A 27,569-nucleotide genomic window follows, 5' to 3' on the forward strand; every position below is an offset into this window, starting at 1 on the left:
CGGCCCGTTCCACCTGCCACCTCCAGCCAGGCCGCCTCCAGTGTCACTAAAAGCCATTACCACTTATGCGGTTTCCATCCTCCGGTGCCCAAAGCCTTCATCATTTTCCAGCCGCGATGAATGGTTTCGGTTTCCCTTTCACTAGATTTCTAAATTCGGTTAGTAAACAACATTAATAGCAGCACACGAGGATGGTGGAAAACCCACCCAACGCCAAAGTTCCCCAATTTCATCCCTCCCGAGAGGGCGGCAACAAATAAGGCAAACAAATGGAATTTTAAAAGAACAACACGAAAGGAAAAGAAAAACGAGTCACCATAACGCTGCGATGCGCGTGGCGTACGCAAAGTACGTAATTGAAAATGGGAAAAGAAATAAGTAAAAGCATCATTCAACCCTCCCGCCCCCGGGATCGACACCCGATGGGCCGTCGCATTTTTGTTGGACTTGCAAAATCACGAGTGGTGGAGGGAAAAGTACCCTCTTCCCACGCCGAACAATCCTCGAACCTCCGCCCCCGGAGTTGCCATGTCTTGGCGCTCGTCTTGACCAAACATCATCAATCAACCAGGACTCGGTGGGGGCGCAAACGGGGGGAGAGGGGGGGGGGGGGGGCGTTCGTTTACCAGACTAGCTTCGTCCTTCCCGAAGCGTCTTTGTGGCGTTGTTTTTGCCCACCGTTTGACCAAGGACCTGCGGAACTGCTCGGGCTCGGAAACGTCGTCTTGGCCTAACGAGAGTTTGACGGAAAGAGTGGCAGTTGTTGCGGGAATAAACGCACATCGCTCTCGTACGTCCCTCGCACCCACCCGTGATCCTCCCTGGGAGAGGGTGGGTTAAATGGTGGGTTTCAGTTACAGCATTAATCCATTTATTATTTCCAGTTTTTAAAGTACACGACCGATCCGGTTCGCGCGAAGGAATGCTCCGGCACCTTCGCAATTCGTTTCCTTCAGGCTCGAAGTCAAGTCGACAACCACTCCCTAGGTCTTCGCTCCGGTGCCTCGGGGAGGAAGAAATTTAGTTCCTGTCCGGGAAAGCACACGCCGCCGCCGAACGATCGATGACGTCGCGGTTTTATGCGCATGAATGAAGCTTTTAGCAGTCGAGCCAAGATGATCGGGCTGAAGGTGAATGAGAGATACGCTAGCTGTCAGTTGATGATTGGGTGTATTTTCGTTTCCCCCATGGTGTATCCATCTCCCGCGGTTGGTTCTGACATCATAAAATCACTTATCATACGGGAGATGCAATGGAGATGCTGGGCCAAAGTTGTGGTCGAAGAAGTTTATGCAAATAGTGGAAGCTTGGAGTGGGTTTACATGAGAGGTATTTCTATTAAAATGTTAATCAAAACTGTTCAATTGGAGAGACATTTACGATAAACGAAATGACTCAAGTTTTACTTGGATAGATCTACCAAGATGACAGTTGTTACTGTGCAATCCATAATTGTTCTATACAAAAAATAAAACATTGTACAAGACGTTCCCGACTAAAGCAACAATTTATTTACCCACGACATCATTCTTTCCTATCGGAGTCCCTCAAGAAGTTGATCAATTTGCCTTGAAACCACGGTTTCCATTTCATTCAACCGAACCAAACAAACCCATTTACAACATGACAAACTCCCGCAAAAACCTGATCGCAGACGGACGATACCGCGCACACTCCGCCCAACTCGTTTCGTTGGCGGTCCTGTTAACCTCAAACCTCCTGGCAAATGATGGCAAAATGATGAGTAGTGCCTGCGGGCGGATGAAGGACGGATATGAAAAGTGTTTAACCCGCTTTAGCAGGGAGTTGCTTATCCAAGCGCCGGCATCAAGTCAATCATTAATCTTTATTAAGTCAAGGTAGAATCCGTTTGGTCTGTAGGACTGTAGGAGGGCGCATGGTCCGATGCTTCGTGTGCGTTCGTCGTCAGACGAGATAAGACGCACCTGGCAGGCAGGCAGGAAGCAATTGCAAGGCGCCTCGGTACGACGATCATTTGAGAAAAAATGAAAGTGAAAAGAACGAATTTGCATACTCCAGACGTGAATGGTTTAAAATTAATTGATCGGCAAAGGAAACCCAACCGTACATGAACTCTTTGGTCTCAATTTTACGGAGACTACGATTGTCGGATGGGGTTTGCAGAACGGATGAACTTTTTATTTGAGGCTGAACGTTTGGCATTATGCTCTACCTGAGTCGAACCGGATGCGGACGTCGCACCACGGGGACAAACATTTTCCGCCACCATAAAACCAAACGTAAGCAAACGAGCGGCACCATGTGAGGTCATAATGAGGATCGTTTTTAAAATGGAGGCGTCAGAACGTTTTACAGCCCATATTTCATGCCTCCTAAAGTTTTACGCTTGATACCGTAGGATTCTATTATGAGTCTTTTATTGTTTGAGGCTTGTTTGGTGGACGACACACTTTTTTGTTATTTATCGTCTTTACGACTCCATCAGGCTCCGTTGGTCATCGGATTTGTTGTTTTTGTGGCCGACAATATGTTGGTCGCAGTGGAGACTAGACAGACTGGACCCGAGTACTGTCACCCAGTGTTTTTCGATGTTATGTTCTATATCCGAGGTGTCAAATATGCGGCCGGCGACCCCTTTGAAACAATACATGGAGAGTTTTTAGTTTTTAGTATTGGCTTTCGTTTGAATGGCTTTTTTTTGTGAACGTGATTTAACGAACTGTGAATTTCATTCTAGGAAGAGGATTGAATCCACCGTAAACTTTAAACAAATTCTATAAGAAAGTCATACTCACCATTGATCCACATCATTTCGACATATATGATGGATATGAGCGAGGGTTAAATACAGATTTTTCGAATAAATCTGATGAATTACAAGAGCTTTCGCAATGAAATTACAGATGTGTAGCAATATTATAAACATAGCTACGGCGTTAACTGTTGTAATCAGCTACGTTTCAACAACTTGAATTGCAAAGATCAGGCGAATGTTTTTTGAATTGCTCAAACCTGACCATTACCTTGAGATGAATTGCGGTAAGACGAACAGAACCGATATTTTTTTTTAATTAATGGTATGCAGCATGCAGAGGAAACTGTTTCTTTTTTAACAAATCAAAGTTCCATTTTTCAATATTCGATCTGAGTTCGATACAACATATATGATCTTTAGTTATCCGTGATTTTATTTTTGATTCATTTGTAAAAAAAGTTGATCAGGATAAAAAGCTATTTCCCACAAATCGGTATAATGTTTGCTTCTGATTGAATTAAATTTGAAATAATTTGCAATAAGTTTTTTATAAGTGCAACCCCATTGATGAAGTGCAATCGTTTTCAAATTTGTTTTCCCATATTTTGCAATTAAACACTATTCTGCTTTTTGGTAGAGGGTTAAGATAATTAATAGAAATTAATATAAAATTGATAAGAAGTATTATAATACACCAAAAATGTAATAGTATAAATTATAATTGTTAAGTTAAAAGCACAATATTACGTTTTGGCCCGCAAACCTATTTTGGGAGGAAATGCGGCCCCCGAGGTCAACTGAGTTTGACACCACTGTTCTATATCCATGCAACCACAAACACAATTTTTGGTATTATCTCCGAAATTCGTGGATTTGAAGTTTAAAAACAAAGAATGAATTGTAAGGTTTCTCACTGTGTGCTGCCTCTATACACTTTGAGTTGTTAGAAAATACATCAAACAGCAAAACAAAAGCCCATTCCATTAGCAAATTGAACATCTCGAGCGGTATCTTTCAGACCATTATTTCCCGCAAACACCCGACTGAACATGGTTTCCAATCATGTTCCACCTCGCAAAAAGGCCTAGTTATGCTCCGGGCAGTCCCAGTCTCGCCATACTCTCCTGCCAACCGTCCTAACCACCATATGGGCATGCTTCTTTTTCCTTCTTTGCCCTCCGGCAGGCTGAAGTGGGCACTTGAGAAATCCCTAATGCGCGGGTCGAAGTGCAGATCCAGAGGTCGCTACGGTTCACCGTTACGCTTGGGAAACGTACACCGAGTGCAGCTTGAGTGTAACTGCAGTGGAAATCCCATCCGAATGGGAGGAGAAAAAAAAAGCAAACCTGGAACAAAATTCTCAACTCCATAAATTTTCCTTATCTCTGGCAGTTAATTTTTATGTATTTAGGTCAACAGCGTTCGCGACCGGAATGGGAGGTACAAAAGGGAAAAGTTGCTTAGATGCTCTGGTTTCTCTCTATGTGTGTTTCACGTTTCATCTTCGTCTGGTGTGCCAAACGTCATGTTCTCTCGTCGCTTCGAAACGAGGCATGGAAATCGATTTCCTAGAACCTAACGGCAGCGACGGGACATCCGCGTGCCATTTCCACTTGTTTGGGCATGCATATTCGAGATGATTCAATTTCAATATCCTCCACTCCAAACACAAAAGGGAAAGGGATCGGAAAAAAAATATGGCCACCGTGCATCGCATTGATGTGAGGAGATGCTCGAGCGATGCAATTAATGCAGGCAAACACTGCAGAACGCATGCATGTTCTGTGACTCGCCGTCGGAAGGAAAAACGGTGCTGGGGTAGACAACGCGATTCTCTCGATTTGTGATTCACTCGCCTTGGGTGAACGTGCTTTGATGGCGGATTAATATTGTGCATCGCTCTCTCGAGCGATGGAACGATGTGCGGATGCGATTGCATCAGAATTTTGATGAACCCATCCTCGTCCTCAGCGACCCATCAATCAATTAGTCAAATCTACTATTCCACCACCCGTCCGGGCTGCCTACTTCGATCGATACTTGATTGGCGAACCACGCACAGCTCGTTCACCCGTTATCCGCAAGGTTAACGAGAGATTTGAAGCACACTTTCGAGACAACATTTTTGTGCGATGCAGTCTCAATTGCAGAACCATTCCGACCGACTCCAAAGTGTCCGCGCAATAAGGCGCAATGTCAATCGTAATCAATTTAGTGTCTGGTGCCTTAGACCGGTTCTTGCGTGCGCCATCGTCTTTAGACCCTTCCCCGGCCCAACCGGAACGTGCAGTTTCGCCCGACAAGTCAATCAGCATCAGCGTCGGCTTCTAGTCGACTCTCGATTTGCTTGCAGGCGGTCAATCATAAACTGCAATTGGTTGGCCAAAACCATCGCCGGTGGCCCTCTCCTCTGAGGGAGCATTCCCGGAATCGATCGGAAGGCCACTAGAAGACGTGCTATTTGAAACCGTGGACGTCATCGGATTCACCGCCAACGAAGCCGGTTTCGATGCACGGCGTACGTCGTAAATCGCTGCAATTTCGTCCGCCACGCACGGTTGGGCGCTGGGTTTTAGCTAAGCCGGTACCGTTAGTAAAATAAATAATTTTTAATAGCCCCTGCGTGCCACACCAAGCGGCCATGCGTGTGCGAGCGTGGTGTAAAGGTCCGGAGCGACCGAACCGAATAAGATATTCCAGTCCACATCTTCCAGTGTTCATTATACACGCGAGATCGAGACTAACCGAGTGGCTTTTCTAAATACAAGATCGAACAAAAATAAATCCTCACCAATGTAGACATTATGGTAAACTTCTGCAGAATGTTCGTTTGCCATTTCTCCCTCGGGTTTTTGCGTCCGGTTCGATTTCATTTTCAAGGGCACTTTGACCATGACTTTCGACGCCCTCCCAGGTCGTGCCGGCTACAGAATCGTGAGAATCGATCGGAACGAATATAAAAGTAACCTCAGAACACACTCCAGATCATCCAGGAGATCAGTGTGGAAGCATGACCCGCGAGGAAGCGAATGGAAATTGCATTTGCCATAGTCTACGGTGTCGGGGTTCATTTGTTCGTGCCTTACGGAGGATCCTAAGATCACCACCTCAGGAGATACCCCCTGCTGGGTACTCTCTGCCTGAGTGGTGCCATTGATGATCTACCCTGAGCTACTTACCCCAACGCTGTATCGTTATCTACTCTTGGGCTGCCCCTTGAAGCCGTGGAGTACCATGGCGAGGTTCTGGTTCTCCAACAATGAAGAGGTCTTACTCAGGGGCCCCCAAGAATCGCCCGCCTGATATTGTGACGCTAATGGTCATCAGTATGCCCAGCCCCGCCTCTGTCACCACTATCGAGACAAATTGACCTACCTGGATTGGGCCTGCGAGCGACCTCCCTCGCCTTACTCCACCATCGACAGATATTCACCGACGATCGAGCGAATGTTTATTTATGAACCACCACCGTGGACCTTCGCGGACGCCGTGTGAAAAGTGTATCTGGTCCGGGTGAACAAGGTACCAGGTTGCAATAAACTATGCAAATGCACTGAAGGGGATGGTGCACTCTCAAGTTCGCACTTTTTGTGGGTTTGTAGCCCGATCGTAAGCCTCACAGTGCGACGGAACGTTGGCAGTCCTGAGGTTGACGCGCACGCGTGCAAGATAAATAAATTATCCCGTGACACAGCCCCGGACGAATCCTGACTGATTGCCTATGTCCGACACGATGTTGTCGGAGGGTATGCGCCTCTCGGGACGATCGCGAGCGACAGAATGCCTTTTCCCATTCTGCCTCGTACGCCTCTGCAGTCGCTTCTGATTGCGGCTCCATACGAATGTTGAATGCAATTTAACGCTTCACTATCAGATCTTCGGCGGCGGCGGATTCCGGGTGGAGCCGTCACTGAACGAGTTCTGATTGCCATCGCTCGGGAAATTGCGCGCAGCAATTGATCCGCCACCCCGTTTCGGCACGGTTGTCTATCCGAGCTGTCACCTGATTGCGCCCGACTGCACAATAAGCCATCCGGGATGGCGTTACATTGTTTTCCGATTGCCGCCGGAAAAGGGAAAGGGCAAAGCCATTGCGAACATTGCATGCGGAAAATATTATTTTATTGAACCATTAAACTGGGGTGTAGAAACTAAAGGTATTAAATAAACCTGTTTTTAATATCTTATTTCCCTCATACATCATGGGTGGATTCTTTTCCATCTCCACCTATCCGGACCATGTTCCAGATAACCATGGAATAGGTGCTTGGATAGGAAAAAAAAACCGGAGATACTAGACCACGCAGCCCGGTTCTACCAGGTTCCTGCCGCCAAAGGCAAAAAAGGCCGATAAATTTTAACAGCATACAGTAATGAAGCACATTCCGTGTCTGCATCCCATAAATCACCGTACGTGAAGCTCCCGAAGGCAAGAGTTCGTGTGTAGAGTCGCCCGGTTTTGAGAGTTGTGGTGTGTATGTGTATGTTTGTGTGTTGTGCTATCCCGAGTGACCCAACGTCCTGAAGGAATTTATGGACACATCGTGACGTGTCACAGCGACAGCCCATCTCAGAAGACGGGGCGCTGCAGTTCTATCCCATACTGCGGTAGAAAAAGAAGAGACTATTTTCTTACTTTATGAAGTGTCCATCGCAATCTCGTCCGTAATGTTCTGAGGGATTCGATGCGGTCACGTCTCCGTCCCGCATGTGAGGATAATATTTAAATATCCCATGTACGAATCGAAAAGAATGATAAATTATTAATTTCAAACCGGCACCCGGCCACGCAACATAACAGTCCTGACCAGAGCTCGGTATTTGCGGTACAGGTGAGGCGACCTGGCTGAGCAGAGCTGAAGAAAGAAAACAGGCCGCACTAGTGATAACCATAACCTGCCTCAATCGAAATCACCTTATGTTCCGCCCATTCCATGCACGACCAGGCACAGAATGACCAATCGCAGGGATGCGACGCTTCTGAATGTGCCACCGCCCGGTCGCGGCTTACGAACGGAATTGATTTGTCGACATCCTGGGAATGTTTACACCCCAAACGTACCGATCCCTTGGTGCACCGGGGCCGCCTGATTTATGGGAATGTTCCCGGCGAACCGTAGAAGTTCGAGGACGTCCGAAGCGCACCAGACATCGGCCATTTGTTGCTCCAGATTGTCCCCATGAGGATGAGTTGCGCGTACTACAAAAGGCAGGCTGGTGTATTGCTGGAAGCTTTGCCCGTTTGACGTCTTCAGTGTCTACGGCTACGATAAATATTTATTCCATTTCGCCCGGGTACCGATTCCGTTGACGTGCAATGAATTCCTTCGAAAGGATGTTTACAGCCAGGGACCGGGTATGGGGTGTGAGATGATGCCACACATCCTTGATGTCATTGTCGGCATAATTTATGTCGCTAGTTTTCACAAAGCCCGCGAATTAAACTCCTCCGGAATGAATTAATAATTCCGCGCCCGAATACAAACATGCGCATTCCGCATTGGGGACTAATTGCCGGTTGATTAATCGTTCCAGTACTTCAGCCGCCCAGTGGCACAACTCCAATGGAGGCAAACATGGAAAATGGTTTCTTTATTGCCCGTATGTATTGGAAAAATCGTTAGGCTATTGTCCTTTGCATCTCAGATCTTTTTCGTGCGAGAGAATTAAAATAAAATTAAATCTGACTGGTATTTTTCAACTCGATTTGTGCATCAACTCCCAGAGCCCAACTCTTGTTCTCGAAGATAATCTTTCAATCCTGTTCTCCTCTTTCCTTGCCTAAGTTCTTGCCTGAATTCCGAACAAATGCCAACGCCATCTCCATATTAGGCACCCGGTTGGCAGCACTTAACCGACCGGCCGTCCCGAATGTGTTGAAAGACGACTATCATGTGTCGTCTGCCGCGGTGGTAATTGTCAAGATCTTCGCCCCTTCCACATCTGAATGGCGTTTTACCCCTTTTCGCACGCAAACCACAAATGGACACGCGCGTTCGTAATCAGCGCCACAAACGCCTTGGCGTGCCGGCGTGTCTAGGCGGTGCGCGTTTCTTGCGCCTTTCTTATGGCCACACCACTCCACACCCCACACCACACGCCACCCGATGGACAGTGATCAATTGCGGCGCATTGCACCGCACTGCACGGATGCACCAACCGAGTCTCGCATATGGGAGACGTTCGTCTGACAAATCAGTACCTCTCAGTGGGACGAAGGGGGAAGAAACTGGGGAATGAAAAAGAAATGAATAATGATCTGCAGGAATTTTAAAGTTGAATTCGCTAGCTGGTGCGCCACCGGGGAATGATTTATTGGATCCTGCAGGAGCCACGCTCGTGGCGATGCCGTTCTTATCCACCATTGTGTTAATTGTAGGAACCGAGTAATGCTCGATCGTTCGTTTCAGAAAGTCAGACCATCAAGGTTTCGCCCAACCTGGGTGGATTTTTTTGGATTTTCAAAAATAGTTGTACTATCAAACGTACCTAAGAAACGACACTCAGGTACAGAAGACGCTGGCGTTACGCCTGGTGCACCTTGAGGTGGGACTGTTTGTAACAATTGCACGCGAGTGACACGCGCAGGACAACTTAATGGATTTATAGCGTTTTCTTCGGCCGGCCTTCCAAATGATGTAGCTCCACGATCGCGACCTATTAAGGCTTCAGGGCTTTCGAGGACTTGTTCTACCCACAAGGATAATGAAGTAATCGCCACGGTGTGCGGGGCAACAAGTGATTCGAACCTGTCCCATCAACCCACTTGTCTTGGGGGGTAAAACAGGACCCTTTAAAACGGGGAACCAAGAGATCACGATATTCATGGCGATCTGTTTCGGAACAGTGTTCATAGTCGATTTGAAATTCAATGTGATTGTTAACAAACGATGCGTGATTAAAGATTTTATAGTGCGTTGTGCTGTTAACTGTGCGCCTACAATAAAGATTTTGTCTACATACTTGAGTGTCTCCCAGGAATTAAAGATTATAGTTGGTTGGATTTAGCCTCGTGGGTGCAATTCTTTCGGCCCTACGATGGAAACCTCATAAGTTATTTAGCACTTTTGCTAGCATTTGCAATTCTTTAAAAAGCAAACTTCTCGCATACGAGGCTTGTGTTTTCAACTCCCGAGCCATTTGTTGAAGAAGAAATCACTTGAATTCTGAACGGACTTCCACTTGGCGAGCGCTTGAAACCGTTCCAGTATCCCTCCGCACAATGTGCAGTGCCAAATGGTGCCTGTTTAGCAGCTGCCATTCCAATTCAACTACCGTTTAATGGGTTCCATCTCACCAGCAGTCCGGGTCCTGCCGTTGATGGGACTGGACCGTAGCGTCAGATTCATCAGCGCCACTTCAACACCGAGCACGGCCCGCCGTATAGCGTTGATGACGAGCGATTAGTCCGCATGTTGAAAACCGTCCGGCGATTTTTGATGCCAACGAACCTCCTCCCCCAAGAGTCCGGGTTCCGGGGCGCCTCCCGTCAAACAGACTCCATCGCGGGGCAGGGCATTTGAAACAACGAACGAAGGCGAAGAAGAAGGGGCTTGGGAGAAGGGAGGAAATTTATCATCTCAGGCGTGCAAAAGCGCCAACCATTTTGCAAATGATTTTCCAACCGTCAACATCGTCATTTCGCTCGTCAACGGCAGCGGCGATCCTAGACAGCTCTAGAGGGGCTTCGGCGGCCAATCCGAGGCATTTCGAGTGTTCAAGTGCTTTTTGAAATGCTCCCGGGCGGAGGAAAAGATTCGCCACCCTCGTACCCGGAGCCCCGGTTACCCGGGCAGGTTCATGCTGAAGTGTGCCACTGTTTATGATGCGATCTTTTCTGGAAAGTCTGTGCCTTCCACAAACCCTCCACCTCTGCTAGAAGTCTCGCAAACGGAGAGGCAAATTACTTCTCAGGAATGCCCCTCCTCGAGCAGTGGATGATGGCAAATTTTAATTTACTTAATTAATTGAATGCCCTCGCAGGTTAATCTGAAGAAATTACTTGCCATCCTCCCTGGAAAGGATCTTTCATTGGAGGTTTCATCGATCAAACAATTTGTATTCTCTTGTTCTTTCCACAAGTCAGGTTTTGGAAGGTTGTCGGGAAAATTGATACCTCATTAAAGATGATTGATCAACCGTTTATTAAATTCTCTCAATCAGAGTGATTCATCTGTTGAACCCTTCCGTAGATTTTAATTAACCACGATAGTGTTGCAGTGGAGGAAAATTCAGATTTTCGCCATTTCGAAAAATTAATCTGCCAAACCAAAATTCTCTTCTAATCGTATCATTCAATGGCAATAAAATTTGTGTTCTAGCAGCGGTTCCAGAATGGTTTCAGTTATCTAAATAACACCGAAACCTCCCGCTATTTCTTCAACTGTTTCAAACCGTTTTTCAACCACTTGAATCAGTACTTTCTCCCTGACCTACGCGAGGGAAGGAAACATAAATTTCCTCTAGCGTAAACTAACGCTCTCCATTTCGGTCGTAGGATCCTTTCTCCGTCCCGCGTTCCATGGCACACAATAAATAAACTTGCACCTCCAAACCTCGAACCGACACGAAGTTGAACGTGAAACGGTTGGAGAATAAATTATTCCACCACGCTGGTAGTGAACATCCTGCCGGAAAAAAGGAACGGTTCCCTCCCGGTCCGAAACCGGGAGAGAGAATACTTTCAAAGGATGTGCCAGGCTCCGTTGGGTTCTTTTCGGCTCGACAGCGAATGCACTTTTCCCAGGATCCCAGGATCGCATAATTTGTTTAACCGCCTTGAAGGGTACTGTGCGCAGTATGCATACACTCTATGTGTGTGTGTGTGATAAGTTTACGGGCTTGTAATTTATCAGTAACCAAATTAACGGACCTCCTAGTGACTCGCAACCAAATGCATCGCACGGAGAAAGTGCACTCTCGAAACGCTCGACGGGAAAACGTGATTGAAACACTGCCTTGAATGTTCGAATAATCGAATTTAGTCGTGTCAGCAAACGTTGGTACAATATTGTGGAAGAGAAAATTAACTTAGCTCTCTTTTCCTTGACGAAAATAAAGGAACGCACTGATTTGAGCAAACTTTGAACAAAATATTTCCAGCGCTTTCGATCAAAGTAACAATTTGAAGTGCAATTAACTAACTGCATTGGTTGACGAATTTGAATAGCGTGTGCAGCATCAATTGCTAAATTAATTCAACAAAAAAACGTGTTAAATACAGGAAAAAGAAGTTAAGATGTAAATTAATTTTGACGAAAGTGAAGTATGAAAATTTCATTTAACAGTGTAGGAAAACGTTTCCATCGAACGAGCACAATGGCTCTAGACTAATGAAGCAATTTCTCTTCCATAACACACTCCAGCGTAATCAGCGTCCGGATGGGAACTCGTTAGCAAAGGATACTTCTGGTGAGGAGAAAAGATGCAGTAGGACATTAGTGTCCATCCAGTTCAAACTGCACCACGATGGCACAACGTCAGTGCTTCAGCAAAGCGCATCGGTTTCTTCCGGGTTGTTTTTGCTAACCTTACCAACCAACCAGCCAACAAAATGGCATCATTATTGGACGAAAAAAGGCTAAGGAATTAGAAGCGTTAAAAATCTCTTCTTCTGCTGGAAGCGGAGCGGGGGAAAAAGGTGATTTTTAATTACGAAAGATAAATGTCCGTTCCTTTTTCCCGCGATGATACCGGGTAGCAATTTGGCCGGGGAAAAAAAAAGAAAATAGTCGATGAGCTGCAGCATAAAGGTAAGCCATTTTTTGCCCCATCTGCCCCCAACGCTTCGGTGAAGTAACGTAAATTGTTTGACTTTGAGCAATGGCACAGTTATTCGTTTGTGGCGGACTCGAAATCTGCATAAACATTCGTTTAGCCTTTTTTTGATTTGTTTTCGTACCCGCGTCTCTTAGCTTCCCGCCGGATGCGCCCCGCTGAGACACGTTCCGCTTTGCTGACAGGTAACTAATTGTCACGCCGTTGCAGAACGCGCCGGCGGTCCACCCGGTCTTGCCGTAAATATCGCCGAACTCGCGCCGGGAGCCCGCTGCATGATGCAATTTCTTTTGACTCGCCTGCCAAGCGCGCGCGCCCCCATTGCTCGCCATCATAAATCATATTCGCACGTGCAAATCAGTTCCCCCCCCCCCCTCCCCCTCGACCAACGGGAACGCTAATCATTAAGGGGATGAAGAGTGGAACACATGTGGAGCTGGATCGAGACGCGGGACGGGGTTGGTAAACGATCCTGTTTAGTATCGTTTGCAATTAAAACGTCCATTAACTTTGTTCGCGCCTGAAGAAGATGCGGGGTTGTGCAGCTAGTTAGCGAGCGGAACGGACTACTCAACACCAACACGCCCTGATGGACAAGACGTGCGGAAACAAACCATGACTTACTGGGTTGCAAAAAAAAACAGCTCTGAAGAGTTATGCGCGCAAACCACCATTCTTTTTCTCGCTTTCTGCCCAGCGTGTCCGGAAGGTGTGCACAATTTATTTAAATCCATAACAAAGCGTTGGACGATGATATCTCGGACACACCATCTACATTTCGTGCTGTAGAAATGGCCATGTTAAGAAGCGTGTTTGTTTTATCCGTTGTCAAGCGGGCTCGCGGAAGCGAATCTCCTACAGCTTCCTGGTTTCTTCCAATGTAGAATAAATAATCAACACTGCAACAGTGTATTGTTTGTTGCGCGTAGAAAAATCTCGAACCGTTGCGGTGAGATGTAAAAGAGAATTATTACCCTTTTAGTGAGGGAGAAAATGAATGAGAACTGTGCAAGGTTGTCACTAAATGGATTGGTGGGTCAGGTAGAACCACAAATAAAACCTTGCTGTATCGGACTTTCTCTCCGACAAGCAAATATGTGTCCAACTCTTTGTCGAACCGTACATAAATAACTCCAACGCGTAAACGCATCTGATTTATGTCTATTATTTCTCCTCACACAACGCCGTCGATACTCAATCATATCGTCGCCGTTGGTTTTAAGTAGTTTCCATTAATAAGGAACTGATTTATCGTACCATCTCTCTCGGTAACATTCGGTAGCAGTTACTGATCGACCCGTTGCATTTCAGATGCAGATGCACTTGCTCGCAGATCGTGCTTGTAAAAGGCCAGTTTGTAATTAAAAAACTATCTGCTACGGCTGGGCCACAATTGAAACCTTACTTCTTTGGCCGTTTAGGTGGAAAATGGATGGAACCACTTAGTAGGATGAACCCGTTCCAGTACAAGCACGGCCATATGTAAAACGATAACGATTTTCAATCGAAAACTGTTCCCCTCCGAGAAAACGGAAGCTACGAAGGGCGTTATCTTTCTAAACTTTACAAACTTATCATTCCCATTTAACCTCTCCAAGTGCTCTTGAACGGACGGCAGGAGCGTTCCTATTAGGATATGCCGGCATCTTCATTGCGCCACGGGAGATAAAAGTAGCAGTAAGAAATTCCAAACACTTGCGCTGTTCAGATAGCTTTGTAGATGCTTATGTTTGTTGCCTGCAGAGGAAGAGCGCATTAAAACCTGGGAAAGAAAACATCATAATACCCATCAAGAGATGGTGCTGTTATTTCTTTTCCGATAAACACAAACAGCTTCACGCGGAGTGGAACTTGCTGGACGTAAACAGGGGACTAGCGATTGCCATTTTTCCTGCTTCTTTTCAATTGGCTTATAAGAAGATAATATCAGCAATTAGTGAAGAAATTACTGTGAATGTATTTCTTAAGTTCAATTCTGTGTTTCAGTTTTTGGTAAAATAAACTGTTTGAATCCATTTATTATAAAACTTAGCCAAACATCCAACTTTTTGGCCGGTTTCTCACCCAACTGCCCAATACATCTTCACGTCTGTTGCTTACTTTGAAATTAGCAAAAGTGATTAATGTGATTGTCCCGGCCGACTCGTATTTAATTAACGCTCCCGCACTTCCTTTGTTTGTCAGCAATCTTATCTTGGTTTTGTTGATGCCAGGAGTTCACTAAACTTTGCCGAAAATCGGCAAAGGACGAACCCGCATACAAACGGAGGCACTCCGTCTGCACAAACCGCCTGTCGAAGATGGGAAAACTTTTATCGCACGTCTGACTGTCGGGGTTCTCGCGTCTAATGGGTGGATTTTTGTGCAGACCAACCATTCTTTTGTCCTCCGGAGTCAGAGGTGGAGCTATTTCAGACAGTATTCTTATCGGGCACAAGTGCCGGAATGGATGAGTGGTCGGTTCGATCTTATTCATCGATGAAATCAGGAGGAGAATATCGAAGGGTGTGGGGAGTTCGGACTTAAACAATGGCCTCGTCAATCTCAATATCCTTCACCAACACGTGCAACGGATGCTCGTTGTGATGCACCAGGTCGGTTCTATCAATCAGCAGAGGATACACTTTTTCGTAGCCACTGCCGAAAAGCTTGCATCTAAACCGGATTATTCACTCAGACACACGTACCTAATCAGTCATCCTCACACTTTGCCCCAATTCGAGCGTAAACAAAGCTTCGCAAACAGGAAAGCCTACAGCTTGACGTACGTGGATGGAAGCCACCGGAGGACAGGCTCCATTTCGTTCGACGGAAATCCTCCGGCGCTCACGATACATTTTCCTAGTTGTGGGAAAATCTCATCAAACGGGTTTACCATCGCCGCAGACAGACGCTGACCAAACCGGGACCTTACGTCAGGTCAGCAGTCGGCTTATGATAATTTCGTTCGACTGTTTGCGAACATTCACAACCACCACCACCACCATCACCACTACCATCCCGCCTGTCAAGGGGAAAGCTTTTTACCCATTTTTCCTCGAAAACCTATGCTTGAGACCATAAGCTTCCGCAAACAAACGTAATAGCATCAACCACACCACTGACGTATTTGGGAGGTGGTTGGGATGTATTTCCGGGATTTCCATCTTCAAACCGAACTCGAGAGGTACACCCTCGGTTCCTCACATCGGATGGCGAAGGCAAACTGGGACTGATTGAATTGGGAACATGCTGCCATCGTAGGCATGCTTGACAAATCTATCCGGGAAAACGGTCAACCGTATGCCGCACGGTCGTTGTCCACTTCCAGGAGACGGCCATTTTCTCCTTCCTACGGTGAAAATGCTCATGACAAGCCAAACATCCCCAGGATGCGTGTTGACCTTTTTTCCCGATTTTCATTCAAACGCCAACCAAACCAGACCTTAAGGTCTCGGTAGGCCTTGGCTATCGTTCTTCCAATGGATAACGTTATTAATAGATTATTAAAGGAAACGTTCGCATCTGGTGCGCTTGGGCTGGTTTCTTCCGGGCACCGGGGACCTTCTTTGGCGTGTGATGCTATAAATATGCGACGCAGCATGGCAAGATGAAATGTTTCTTTTCCCCGTCCCCCGGCCCCCAAAAAACCCCGACGATGACTAATCGGAAGCTTTCGGAAAAGCTTCCTATTGCTTTCCGGCAACGCCACGTGTTCGATGGGGGACCATTTTCATTTGGCAGGTTCCAACGTGCTGTTTCGAAAGGGATCGCTAAATACAGTTGCTCCCAAAAGAGAAGGTACAGTGTTGATTTGTTCCCTTATACCTAAATTATATTGGTAAATGCTCATTGAAGCTGTAAAATTCTACAAACTTGTAATAGAGGAACTTGTAACGCTCTAAATAAGCCTCTTACGAGATTGTTATAGGCCAAATTGGCTTAGTTTTAAGCCATTACCTGATAAAACACAATATTGAGAACTCACAAAAGTCATGGTACACCGTTTAGTTCTTCTGGGAATTTCTTGAATTTGATCAAGTAGGTTTAGGTAACTATGACATACAGAGTCCAGTACACCTTGCAAACTTGTTTCACGCGTAACTTCCCTGAAGATTTAAATTTTGTTATGGTGGTGTCAAGAAAGAAAACTGGCGTTGAATTGAGGAATCGAATTCCGTCACTGTAGTGCAAAGGATATTCAATGCAAAAAGCTGGTATAATAACATAGTTGGGCGGGCATATTCGTTAATGGTGAAAGAATAATAGTTCGAAAGTCCGATTAGCTGAAGAGACATCGGACACTATTTCAATGAAAATTTCTGCTGAAACTGTTCGCAGATTATTAAAAAAAATGAGTTGAATGGGAGGGTGCACGAAAGAAACTTTTCATATCTGTAATAATAATATTGATAAGATATGTAATAACACGCACACGGACTGTCAAAATCGTTAGAGGCATATTTGTAGCCATACAAGTTCCTCTATGATATGCTTGTAGAATTTTACGGCTGCGATGAGAATTGACCCGGATAATTGAAGTTCAACGAGCAAATCGACACTGTACCAACACTTTTGGGAGCAACTGTATCTACTTACTGAATAATTTACACAAAAAAGGGGTTCGCCTTGCTGCTGACGAAGCTAATGCCGAGGCACGTCTGCCAACCTGCACTGACAACCTTGACAAGCAGTAGGAAAATTTCGGAAACGCGGGAAAAACTTAACATGGAATCCAACCAATTCGTTGGAAGGGGTTTTACTCCATGAAGTAAAATATCAAGGAATTTTCTGTTCCATGTTCGAAGCAAATAAATCGTGTCATCGTTTCGGTGAAACTCCAATAAAACGTACCCGCACTTGTCATCGGTAACCTTTGCCGACGCACTCCTGGGCGTTTGCGGGAAGGGGAAGGAAATGAAAGGAAAACCACACCGGAACGATCTAACACGCCGGTCTATCTAAACCAAACCTTGCGGGGTGTTACAACAACGCCGTGGTCGTTCGTGTTGCGATAATTTATGTGACTTGCTTACAAACCGGAGAAAAAGGGTAATTTATTAATTGGTACCTCAAGCGGTACCTTCCATCCCGGTTACACGCGGTTTATTTGGTGATGCTGCCGGGGGCGGGTCGATTTGGTGAAAGTGTTTTCTGCAAAGTGTTCAGCGAAAGATCGCTCGATGCTTACAGCCCGTCGCAGCAGGGAATGGAGCTTGGATGGCTCTAAGCTTGCTTAATGTGAGCCCCTGTTTGTTCGCTGTAATATTGGAAGATAATTTATGTGCCATGGCATACATGAAACACGATCGTGGCGCGGTAAATCGACAGCCAATCGGTTGGTGTTAGCCGAAGCTCTCATGTCGCAATTTATTATTTATCGCCAAGAGTATTGCTACCGTCAGTAGACATTTTTTATTCCTGCTTCATTTAATCGCACCGATTGAGGAAGTATTGGATTACTACTGCAAATTGCGCAAAGCTTGTGACAAGCTTATTACCTATATCAGAGACGAGTATAGATCTTAAAAAAAATCGTGTGAATTTGTAATCACATGAAACAACTCATTAGAACAACTTTTTAATACATCATTCCGATTGCGGCACAGGTGATAAATATTCGAATCCTAATTAAACTCGGAAAATCCAATCTGCCTCAAAAAACACGTTAAGCAATCCGCTCCCCCGAGAATGGGAAATAAATAAATTAACCACTTACCATAAATTTCCCGCTAGCTGCCAGCGCCGCCATCGTGGTCGTGTCGAGCCCGCCGCCAACGTTGCGATGTTTCTTCAGATTTAGGGACGACTCCGGCCGATCCATCATCGTGGCGCGTCGTTCCGCTATCGCCAGCGTCGCGGATGCGGCAAACATTTGTGCGAGCAAGTCCTAGCCGCAGGAACCGAACGGGGAAAAAAAGTGGTGGAAAAATGATCCCCGGCCCAAAAACCGAACCCGGCGGAGGGATAATGCGAGCGAGTTCCGAACGTGTCGTACGGTGCCGGTTACCTTCGTTGCACTGAATTCACAACCTTTCGTTCCACGTTGGCGGAGGATCGGTGGGGAGGGGCACGGGGAAAATCCGCTCTCCCTTTACCGGACGACTTTGGCACCACGGAACGACCGTCAAACGTAACGCAAACAGTGGGGTGGGTGTGATTTTTAACTTCGCCAATAAACCGTGCGGTGCTACCTGCAAGTACCGATTTCGGGCATTACTAGCACGGCACGAGTTTTCACAACATTTACTGCGCCCCGGTGTTCCCGGTGTCGATTGGTTGACGGATCGGTCGATTTCCTTTTTTCCAGCCCGCTGCACATTCGGGCACGAGCGCCGAGACGCCTCGTCGGCGGAGATGGGGGTTTTTCTTTTCGCGTCCGGAAAATTGAGTACACGCGCTATCATGCCGTGTGATCATCGGCGGGATGGCGGGACCATGAATGGCGGTCGTTGTCTGCCGATCGAGCACGACTTCCGAAACGAATCATCCTGGGTGATCGGGTTTTATGTTGCTCTGCCTTCGGTGCACGGGATCAACTTCTTCGCCGGCAGCTCAACGGGGCGGAAGTGGCTTGGGAGCGAACCGTGGCCATCGGGGCGGGGAACATTGCGAAGGGGGTGACGGATGTAATGGCAAATTTGTTCGAACGTGCACTATCGCCCGGGATGCATCGTACGCGTCGTAAAGGTGTTCGTCACTTCGTGAGGCAGGTAGTAAAGTTCATCGGGAAATCGAACGACAACGATAAGACAGGCGCGATGGGATGAACAATTTCCCCTCGGAAAACGTGCAGTGCATCGAGGCAGCGGTTTGCTTATTCTTTGACTTTCGTCTTATGCACACGTTACACTTATTTTATCGAGGCATTTTTTCCCCCGTCCGCACAATATCACATTTTCACAGCAACGACACTTTTCCACCGGATCCTAGCGAAAGAAGACACTTGCATTAAATAAATTCAATTCATGTTGGACGATTGTTCTCGATTGTTGATTGACGTATATTTTTAAAAACAGTTTACAAATAACATCGATCACTTAAAAATAATGTTAAATTTTTTACCACCAAAGTCACGTGGTTTCTAAATATGTTTTACTAAAATGTGATTAGCGTTTCTTTTCACAGTTTTATTCACTATTCTCGGCAATTTGTAGAGACGATTCACACTTTCCGTTCGTCAATTTTCCGTTTAAACACCTCGGCAGTCTCTTCCGGGCATCCTTTTAGCAATGTACTGCGCCAAAACTGTGCGACACGCTCCACTCGACCACGAACCACGTTCTTCTTTGATGATGCTTGGTGCTACTGTCTTATTTCATGAGTATTGATTTTTGCCCGGACATTGCGACACTTTCCACTCTTCCTCGCACGAAGACTGTCTCTTATCGAATATTCGCAACCGAACGCATCAATAAGTGACTACACTCCACGGAAGGAAAGCGAAGTAAAGGCATGCAAAAAACGAGCCATTTCTGCACGTGCAAACGGGCGGAAAATAGAAGCTTGTTCTAGAGGGTATGTGACTTGGAATTAGTCTCTCACCCTCCAGCCGTTCCTTGGGTCAGGCTTGTCACTGGATACATCGGGGAAGCCTTAGTAGTGTTCAAAAATATTTTTACTTTTCCATCCACTCTGCGGAAGCATTTGGTTTTTGAGCGAAGCAGAAGCTACCCGATGTGGATGGCTCTTCAAAGCCAGACAACCTCCTCGCCCCTCGCAAGGTTTCATCTTTCATTTCATACAATACTTTTTCCACAAAATCCAAAAACCACACTCCATCCAAAATCACCGTCGCGTCTTCACATCGCAAAGCAAAACAAAAAAAAAAACTATCCAATTTCCACTTCGCTGTCAGTAAGTTTTTCCCTCCGGGTGTTCCAATGTTTTCCTTGCGAGATTGTTTTCTTTTCAATTTTCCCTCCCTCCAAGCTGCTGCGACTTTAATTTTGCGTGGCTCGGCACAAGGTCGGCCGAAGGTTAAAAATAGGTAAATCTTCATTAGCATCGAAATGGACCTTGGATCTTATCATGATCCTTTATCACCCGTCCGGGGGCACACTTTCGCTCCAACGACCCGACCCCGCTCATTCTTGGGGAACCAACGTTTTCTTTGCCTTTGACAAGAATCTTTCAAGGAAGAAGCACCGTCGGGTGAAGGTAGGGAGAAATTTCTTTTTGAAATGCTTCACTCTCTACCGACTCCCGGCGAATGATTACTGCTTACGGACTGGAGTGAATTTTGTTTGATGTTTCGTCGGTTGACGAAACGGGAAGCATTCATAATTCAGTCGTTCGAGGCAACGAGCCCTTCCGGCCCGCCCGGGATTGAACCATCCGAGGAATGGGCCGAAAATAGATTGGGCAGATTTTTGTACAGCTTTTCTTGCACGAGCGAACCGCAAGAAAGGGCGGCGGATGGGCTGGAATTTTAATCATCCGTCGAAGCGGCTTTGAGGAGCGGAAAAGTTATTGATTCCTTCTTATCGCTCACGGGTGATGTAATACAATCAAAGCAGAATATCGATTCGGTGGAGTCGACGAAAAATTCCCATAAATAACGGCAATTCAAAACCATAAGTGATAGGCATTTTTTCGGTGTTGATTCGATACATGTTCTCGAATTAAACCGGGGTAGCGATGTTGGAACGAAACCGAGTTGAAGTTGTAATTCAAAATCCAATCGATCTGACCTTTCTGGACGGAATCATTAACAATTATCGATTCGATAATTTGCTCCTTCCTCTTTGGTATCGACGAGCCGGCAAAAGTCTACTTCATTCAACTTCCTCCGATCGCTCGGCTTGCAGAGGAAGGTGCGTTAATCCTCCAGCAGAAAAGACAATTTTTATAATCCCACCCCAAAGAATGTCGTCTTCCGATGCAGCAACAATAACATTTTAATTACAACACCACACCAACCGCAACAATGCCAGGCCAATCATTGTGCTGCATTTGCGAGTCGCGCTCATTAGCTGCAGCCATATTTTTGTTCCACTTTATTTCGCAGCCAAATGCCACAGCGTTTTGTGTTTTACGACGAGAGGACTGTTTTCCCCACGCACACGTTAAGTCGACGGTAAACAATAAAATATTGATTGGTTCGCGAGGCGAGCTCAAACAATTTTTATGGCAACAGAATTTGCGCCACCAATATATGATCTGGCCTTCGGAATGGTTTCTTTTACGACGATCTCGACCTGGCGATGGATGAGACGTACAATTTCAACCGTTCAGTTGCAGTTGCGAGAAGGAACAAGAGTTTTACGACAAGCTTAACTTGTTCCGAAGAGTTCAATTAAGACATGATCCTCGAGCTGTGTGTAGTTTAACACCTTTTTAAATGCTTGAGATAAGATCTTCGTTTTCAGGACCGTCATCTTGTCGTTTCATTGTTGAAATAGTAATATTAAATCAATGGTACAATTCTTGTTTCAATGAAACCTAAGCCACGCCGCGCAGTGTATTAAATTAACCATTAAGCCATGCAAACCGGAATGCAACAAAGTTTCTGGTGAAATGAATATCATATTGGCTTATGATTGCAGTGCAACTGCAATCACTTAATGATGTTAGCATCGCGGGAGAAGGTGTAGAAAAACTACATCCCATAAAAACGCCCCATCGATTAGCGATTAACTGTACAAAACGTGCGTCTAGACATGGCATGGTCGCTTCCACCACTCCCTTTCGTTGGCGTATCATTATGTAAAACCTCCCCCTGAGAAACGACTTTCCGATGCCTGTTTGCATTACGCCATCGTCATATCACAACCAAAGACCACACTTCTGAGCGGGTGACTTTTCGCTGCCTCCAAGGAGCGAATTTCCTCCAGGGCCAAAGTCGCCCGCATGTGTGTGGCATTTGGGTGAATTAAAGCCGTATCGAAACAGCCGCAAGCTGGAGGCAATGCACAGCCATTGATCATAAGCGATCCGCGATCGAGAAAGTGCGGAGGTTTGGCGAAGAGATGAAAAACAGGGTTGGTTTATTTACTCACACACACACACACGGGTAATCCATGGGAACCGTACACGTGAAATCGCTTAAAGGAGGCTCGGATCGATCGGTCAAGGGGACACATAAATAATAACAACACCTTCGCCGGTCCTGGCTGGGCATCCCACCCCGGCTTAAGATCACGATCTTTCCACGCCTCTGAGGCGAAGACCAGCTTCCAACGGAAGATCGTGAACGGGTCGTCGATTGCCTTCAGCGCCGGGGAACCGAGGGAAGCTTTTAACGCCCGTCCGCCCCCTCGATCGCAATTGATTTAAAAACGGTCTCTCGGTGGTCTCGGCTTGGAGGCTGTACCATCCAGAGCTACCTTTAAACTCGTACCGTTTCACATCCCGGACGAGTACGGCAGGAAAATGGCACCGCCGTAACCGCAACCTAATCCGACCATTGCTTTTAAGCCGCCAAATTATATTTGCCACAAAGTAGCTGATCAATTGGCCCAGCGGTTTCGAGCTCGCCGCAGAAAATTCAGATTAACCTGGATTAGCGAGGAAGTGAGTGGGTAACGTGGAAACGCATAATTTCCATCATTTGAAACGGTGATTATTTTTCTCCCAGGTACAGCCGGGTTGAAAGAAAATGGCTACCGCGGGCGAGAAAAGGCCCGACGAAGCCGGTTTCTTGTGATTTATCAGTTGACACTCGCGCCCGTAGTAATAATCTCTGCTCGGTGGCCTATGGTTAGCAAGGAGCTTCCGAGGTGCGAACGAATGGTAGCGTGGAAAAAAAAGACTAGACAAATGGGCTTTATCGTTCGAATGGTTGTGTGGCCTCCATCTTTGGCGGCTTACTGGTTTCCGTTAGCCGGGAGGCATGGAATTAAATGCAATGCCTCCGGGAAAGTAAAATATGCAAAACGGTTGCAAGTCTAACTCGCGGGACAAAAGATTGCATATCACGGAAGCTTGATTTATTTGCCTTTTTGTACGCAATTTAATGCACGTAACACTCGTTTAACACATGCTGGAAACTTTCGCGTGTTGATGGATTAAAAGAATTATTTTAAGTAGGTTTTTATCTTCCCAATTACGACGTTTTACAAAAGCAGAAACGAAGGACGGATGAATAAATAAACAAAACAAAAATTGCCGACTCAACGCCGGGAAACATTCTTCCCCAGCACGGTGGGGAATGAAATTTTCCTCCCGATTCATACGTCTCGCACGATGGCAAAACACTCAAACTTTTCGTACGCCAGAAGCGAACTTTTCCCCACCGTCACACATTTATCAAATGTCTTTATTTGGCAGCTGCTTACGTTGCCGGGAAAAAGCGATGGTCCATGTAGGGTGCCCACATCCATGGGGTGGAATGGGTCGGGAGGGGAGGGAAAGTGGTAATATAATTTCTCTCAAACAACCCGGTATCCGTCGGATGCTGTTTTGCTTGACGTGGCTTGCTTCCGTTCTGCACCTGGGAAAGCTCGATTTGTTACGCGCGAGAAGGAATAAAAACCCGGACGAAACGAAAGGATTCACGGCACGAGGATTTTTTCAGGGGTATTTATTTTTATTCTCTTCCCTTTTGATTACGCCCGACAGTTACTCGCAACTACTGTCGAGCCGAGTTTCCCTACCGTTTGGGGAAGTAACGGAAAATTTATGACAAACCATCCGCTTTGGCCGAGCCGTTAAAGTTCCCAAGCCCCGGAACGAGGTGCCAGCGGAAAGTTCTTCTCTGCTCTCTTTTTCAACTCCCCGGGTTTGGGAAAACTTTTTCCCACCGAGCAGTAAACTTGTGGCCCCCTCTTCTGGTTGTGCTAGTGCTACGCACCCCAAAGGAAAACTGCCAGCTTTGCCAGCCCTTTCGCGTGTGGTGTGGCGCAAACTAAATAAAAGCTCAGCTGTGTTTATGTTGCGTGTTGTCCTTCCGAGCGCCTGCCAGCGCGGGTCTCACTTCCGTAATCTACCCAATACGTTCCCCCCTCTCCCCCGCCCAGCCACTGTTTGCCCGGCCCCGAACAAAACCGCAACCGCAACGTCTGTTTAATATTAGCATAAAGATAACGATCGCCCTGCTGCCGAGAAGGATGGAGTTTTCCGGCTACATCTGCCCCGGCATGGCAGCGGGGCAAAGGCTGAAACGCCTAAGCCCAAGAGTACACCATCGTGTAGCGATTTTTCCGGCAACAAACTTCCCCCAAACCGTCGCCTGCTTCCTCCACCCTGCGCTCGCATCCATAAAGTTCACATCCTTCCGATTGCGTTTCAGGACATCCGTATTTATTCCCGTATTGCGATCGGGCGCCCCTCCCAACCGGCACTACATCCTTAATCTTACGGTTTGCCTGGGCCATATTCGATTTTACTTGCCCTTTCCCTGCGCCATTTAGTGCCTTTCCGTTCCTATACCGCCCGGAAATCCTTACGAGGCTCGGAAAGTGGCCGTGTCATCGGCGCGCAGACGGCGGCATCCTTCCTATCGATCAACCTTGAAAAACACGAAACGACTGTGGGCGGCTCATTATCATTCTCAATGACGTTCGAGAACGGCGTCGTTGACTGTAATGGGAGCAATATTCGCTGATGGAAAGATAGTGATCGTCTTTAAGAATATATGAAGCTTAAAATTTATCTAAAGTACTGGTTAATACCCGTTTAATATTCGTTTTTGATTCTTCTTCGTTTAACATCGTTTTTGATTGACATCATAAAAGATGGCTTTTTTGCCATAAGCCATGCGATAATTTTTATGTGGTTATACTATAGCTTTTAAGACATATCCATTACATATTTTAGCTTTTTTCTGTTTGGAGTTTTGTGTACACTAAAATCTCGACCAATACTCGATTTTGAAACTGTCCACTCATTAAGTCTAAGCACTGCAGATGTTGTTGAAGATTTGTTTAATCATGATTTTTTGATCAAATCATCTAAATTTTAAAAACTTGTTCTAACTGTTAAATTAAAGCATAACTCTCAAATAAAGAGTAAAACCCATAAATACTTTTTCAACCCCTTCTTCCCCGAGCATCGCCGGAGTGTCCTGCTAGTTTTATATATTTTTGTTTTAAATGTTTATTGCCCTGATTGTTTTTACTTATTCAAATCTTACTTTTGTTAGTTTTCTCCTTTTATGTAAATAATTGTTCGAGATTTGTAACGTGTAACGTGTAACGAACCGGGTACCAATGATTTGTTATCGTTAGAGATCGACCAGAAAAACAGTTCTTTCCAATACGAACAAAAACACTCAATCCTAGGGAGAAAATGCCATGCTTGCGTAACTTGTCTTGTATTTATGTTCCCGATCGACTCGGTTCGAAGAAACTGGCGGAAAAACAATATCGTACCACTCCAATGTGGCACTTTTTCTTATTCCAACAACAAGCCCAGCTTCATACACTCGTTCTCGAGCCGCACAAAACACGTAAGAAGTGGAGGACCAGCGTCAAGCTTTTCCCTCGTCCCGATCCTCTGCTGACATTTGTCGAGTTACATCACCGAGCAGCGGCTGGGAAAACTGAGACCGCACCGGTAAGGCTCTGGTGTATGGGTTTCCCATACATGCCATACGCAGCACAATGGGCGGCACACAACTAACAAGCGAAACAGTAACCGAAACGAGAAAAACCAATGTACGCCACGGCCAACATCAAGCCATCACGAAAAACTCCCATGAAGTAACAAAACGAAAACTGCTCTTCATTCGGTTCACTTTTTTTTCTATTTGGCTCCGAGGGGCCTGGTTTTTACAGGGTTGTATTATTTTTTCCCATCACAAGCACACACACAGGCACACCGTTCCGATTCGATGCTGGATGTTCTCATTACACTCGAGATGTCGCTTCGATGTTTTTCCCTCTTAGCTACCGCTGTGTCCTTGAAATGGAAATGTACACCCAACATTTCCAACGCATGCCATTTCCACCGCGGGAAATTTACAAAAAGGTACAGGAAGGTGCCGGAAAAAAAACTGTGCACCCTCCCCGCTGGGAGGGCTGGCATTGTGTCCGAGGAAACCCACGTACGGGTATGCAATATCGAGCCGACATCGGACGAATACATTCCCGGTAGCGGCGCGCACATACATACAGCATACGGGCAGGAAAACAAAGCTTTCTTTCCGGAAAGGAGGCCCTGGGAAAGCTGGATTTTTCGCTTGGCGAAAAGCCCCCGAAACGATTTATGACCCATTGAAGGGGGTCGGGGGCTTTCTATCGATGGAAACAAATTGGTATTGGCAGTGAATAGAAATGGCGGCCAGCTTCGTCGGACAAATGTCCGCCCGGTCTGGGTGGTTGGCGGGCGTTTTCTGTTTTTTCTCTGGCTCATTGAGATAATTGCAAACCGCAACAAATGGTCCATGACGCTAAGATTTACGAGAGAAATGGTGAAAAAGAAACGTAATTAAATTCTTTATATGTCCTATGCTTCTCCCTAAACACAGGTAAAAAGCAATACAATCTCTTGGAAAGAAAAACCTTCGCTCAACTGAGTAAAGCATATTTTACTTTATGATATTTACAACATTTTTTCAACTCCACACTGTTGGAAGATAAATTCACATACAGAATGAAATAAAAAGAGAGCTCACAAGAAACCAACCATAGCATATGTATTTGAGCGTACACTTTATGTTTAATTAATTTTCATCCATTCTAATAACTTTCCCAACCACAGCCATTCCCAAAAGCAAACAAATTCCGTTGGTCGCAAGTCGACGGTAGGTGTTTTGTTACTTTTAGATGCTCAAGCAAAAAACAAACCCCTTTTCAGACCAAGCCGAAAGATGGTATTTTGAGGGTGTGTAAATAAAAGTCCACACATGCACATGCACACGTGGCATTCCGGTGGCATTCCGTCCGGAATTACGAATCATAAACCAGCGCCGAGCGTACTGAGCAATGCTCCATCCCAAATGTAAACCTCCATCAGCAAAACCCTCTGGGAAAATGAAGTCTCTTTTTCCGGCCCACGGGTTGCCCGGAAAATCGGAACCAAAGCTGGGCGAAACCTGCGCCCACATTTTCCGCTCCCCGACCCGCCTCCCGGCAACGGGGGAATGCGTATTAAAAGCCAGGCAAAATGTTTTGCTTATTTATGGAGATTAACT

General features: G+C 46.1%; 1 protein-coding gene across 1 annotated transcript in view; it reads right to left on the reverse strand.

Annotated features, from left to right (window-relative positions):
* LOC131266223 (uncharacterized) overlaps window positions 1-18,368 on the reverse strand; it is a 72,925-nt gene extending 54,557 nt beyond the window's left edge. The window contains exon 1 of the mRNA XM_058268635.1: window positions 18,213-18,368. Coding sequence (XP_058124618.1) covers window positions 18,213-18,368 — 156 coding nt within the window. The remainder of the gene's footprint in view (window positions 1-18,212) is intronic.
* Window positions 18,369-27,569: the final 9,201 nt, after the last annotated feature.

Source organism: Anopheles coustani, chromosome 2 (assembly GCF_943734705.1).
Source record: "Anopheles coustani chromosome 2, idAnoCousDA_361_x.2, whole genome shotgun sequence".
Lineage (NCBI taxonomy): Eukaryota > Metazoa > Arthropoda > Insecta > Diptera > Culicidae > Anopheles > Anopheles coustani.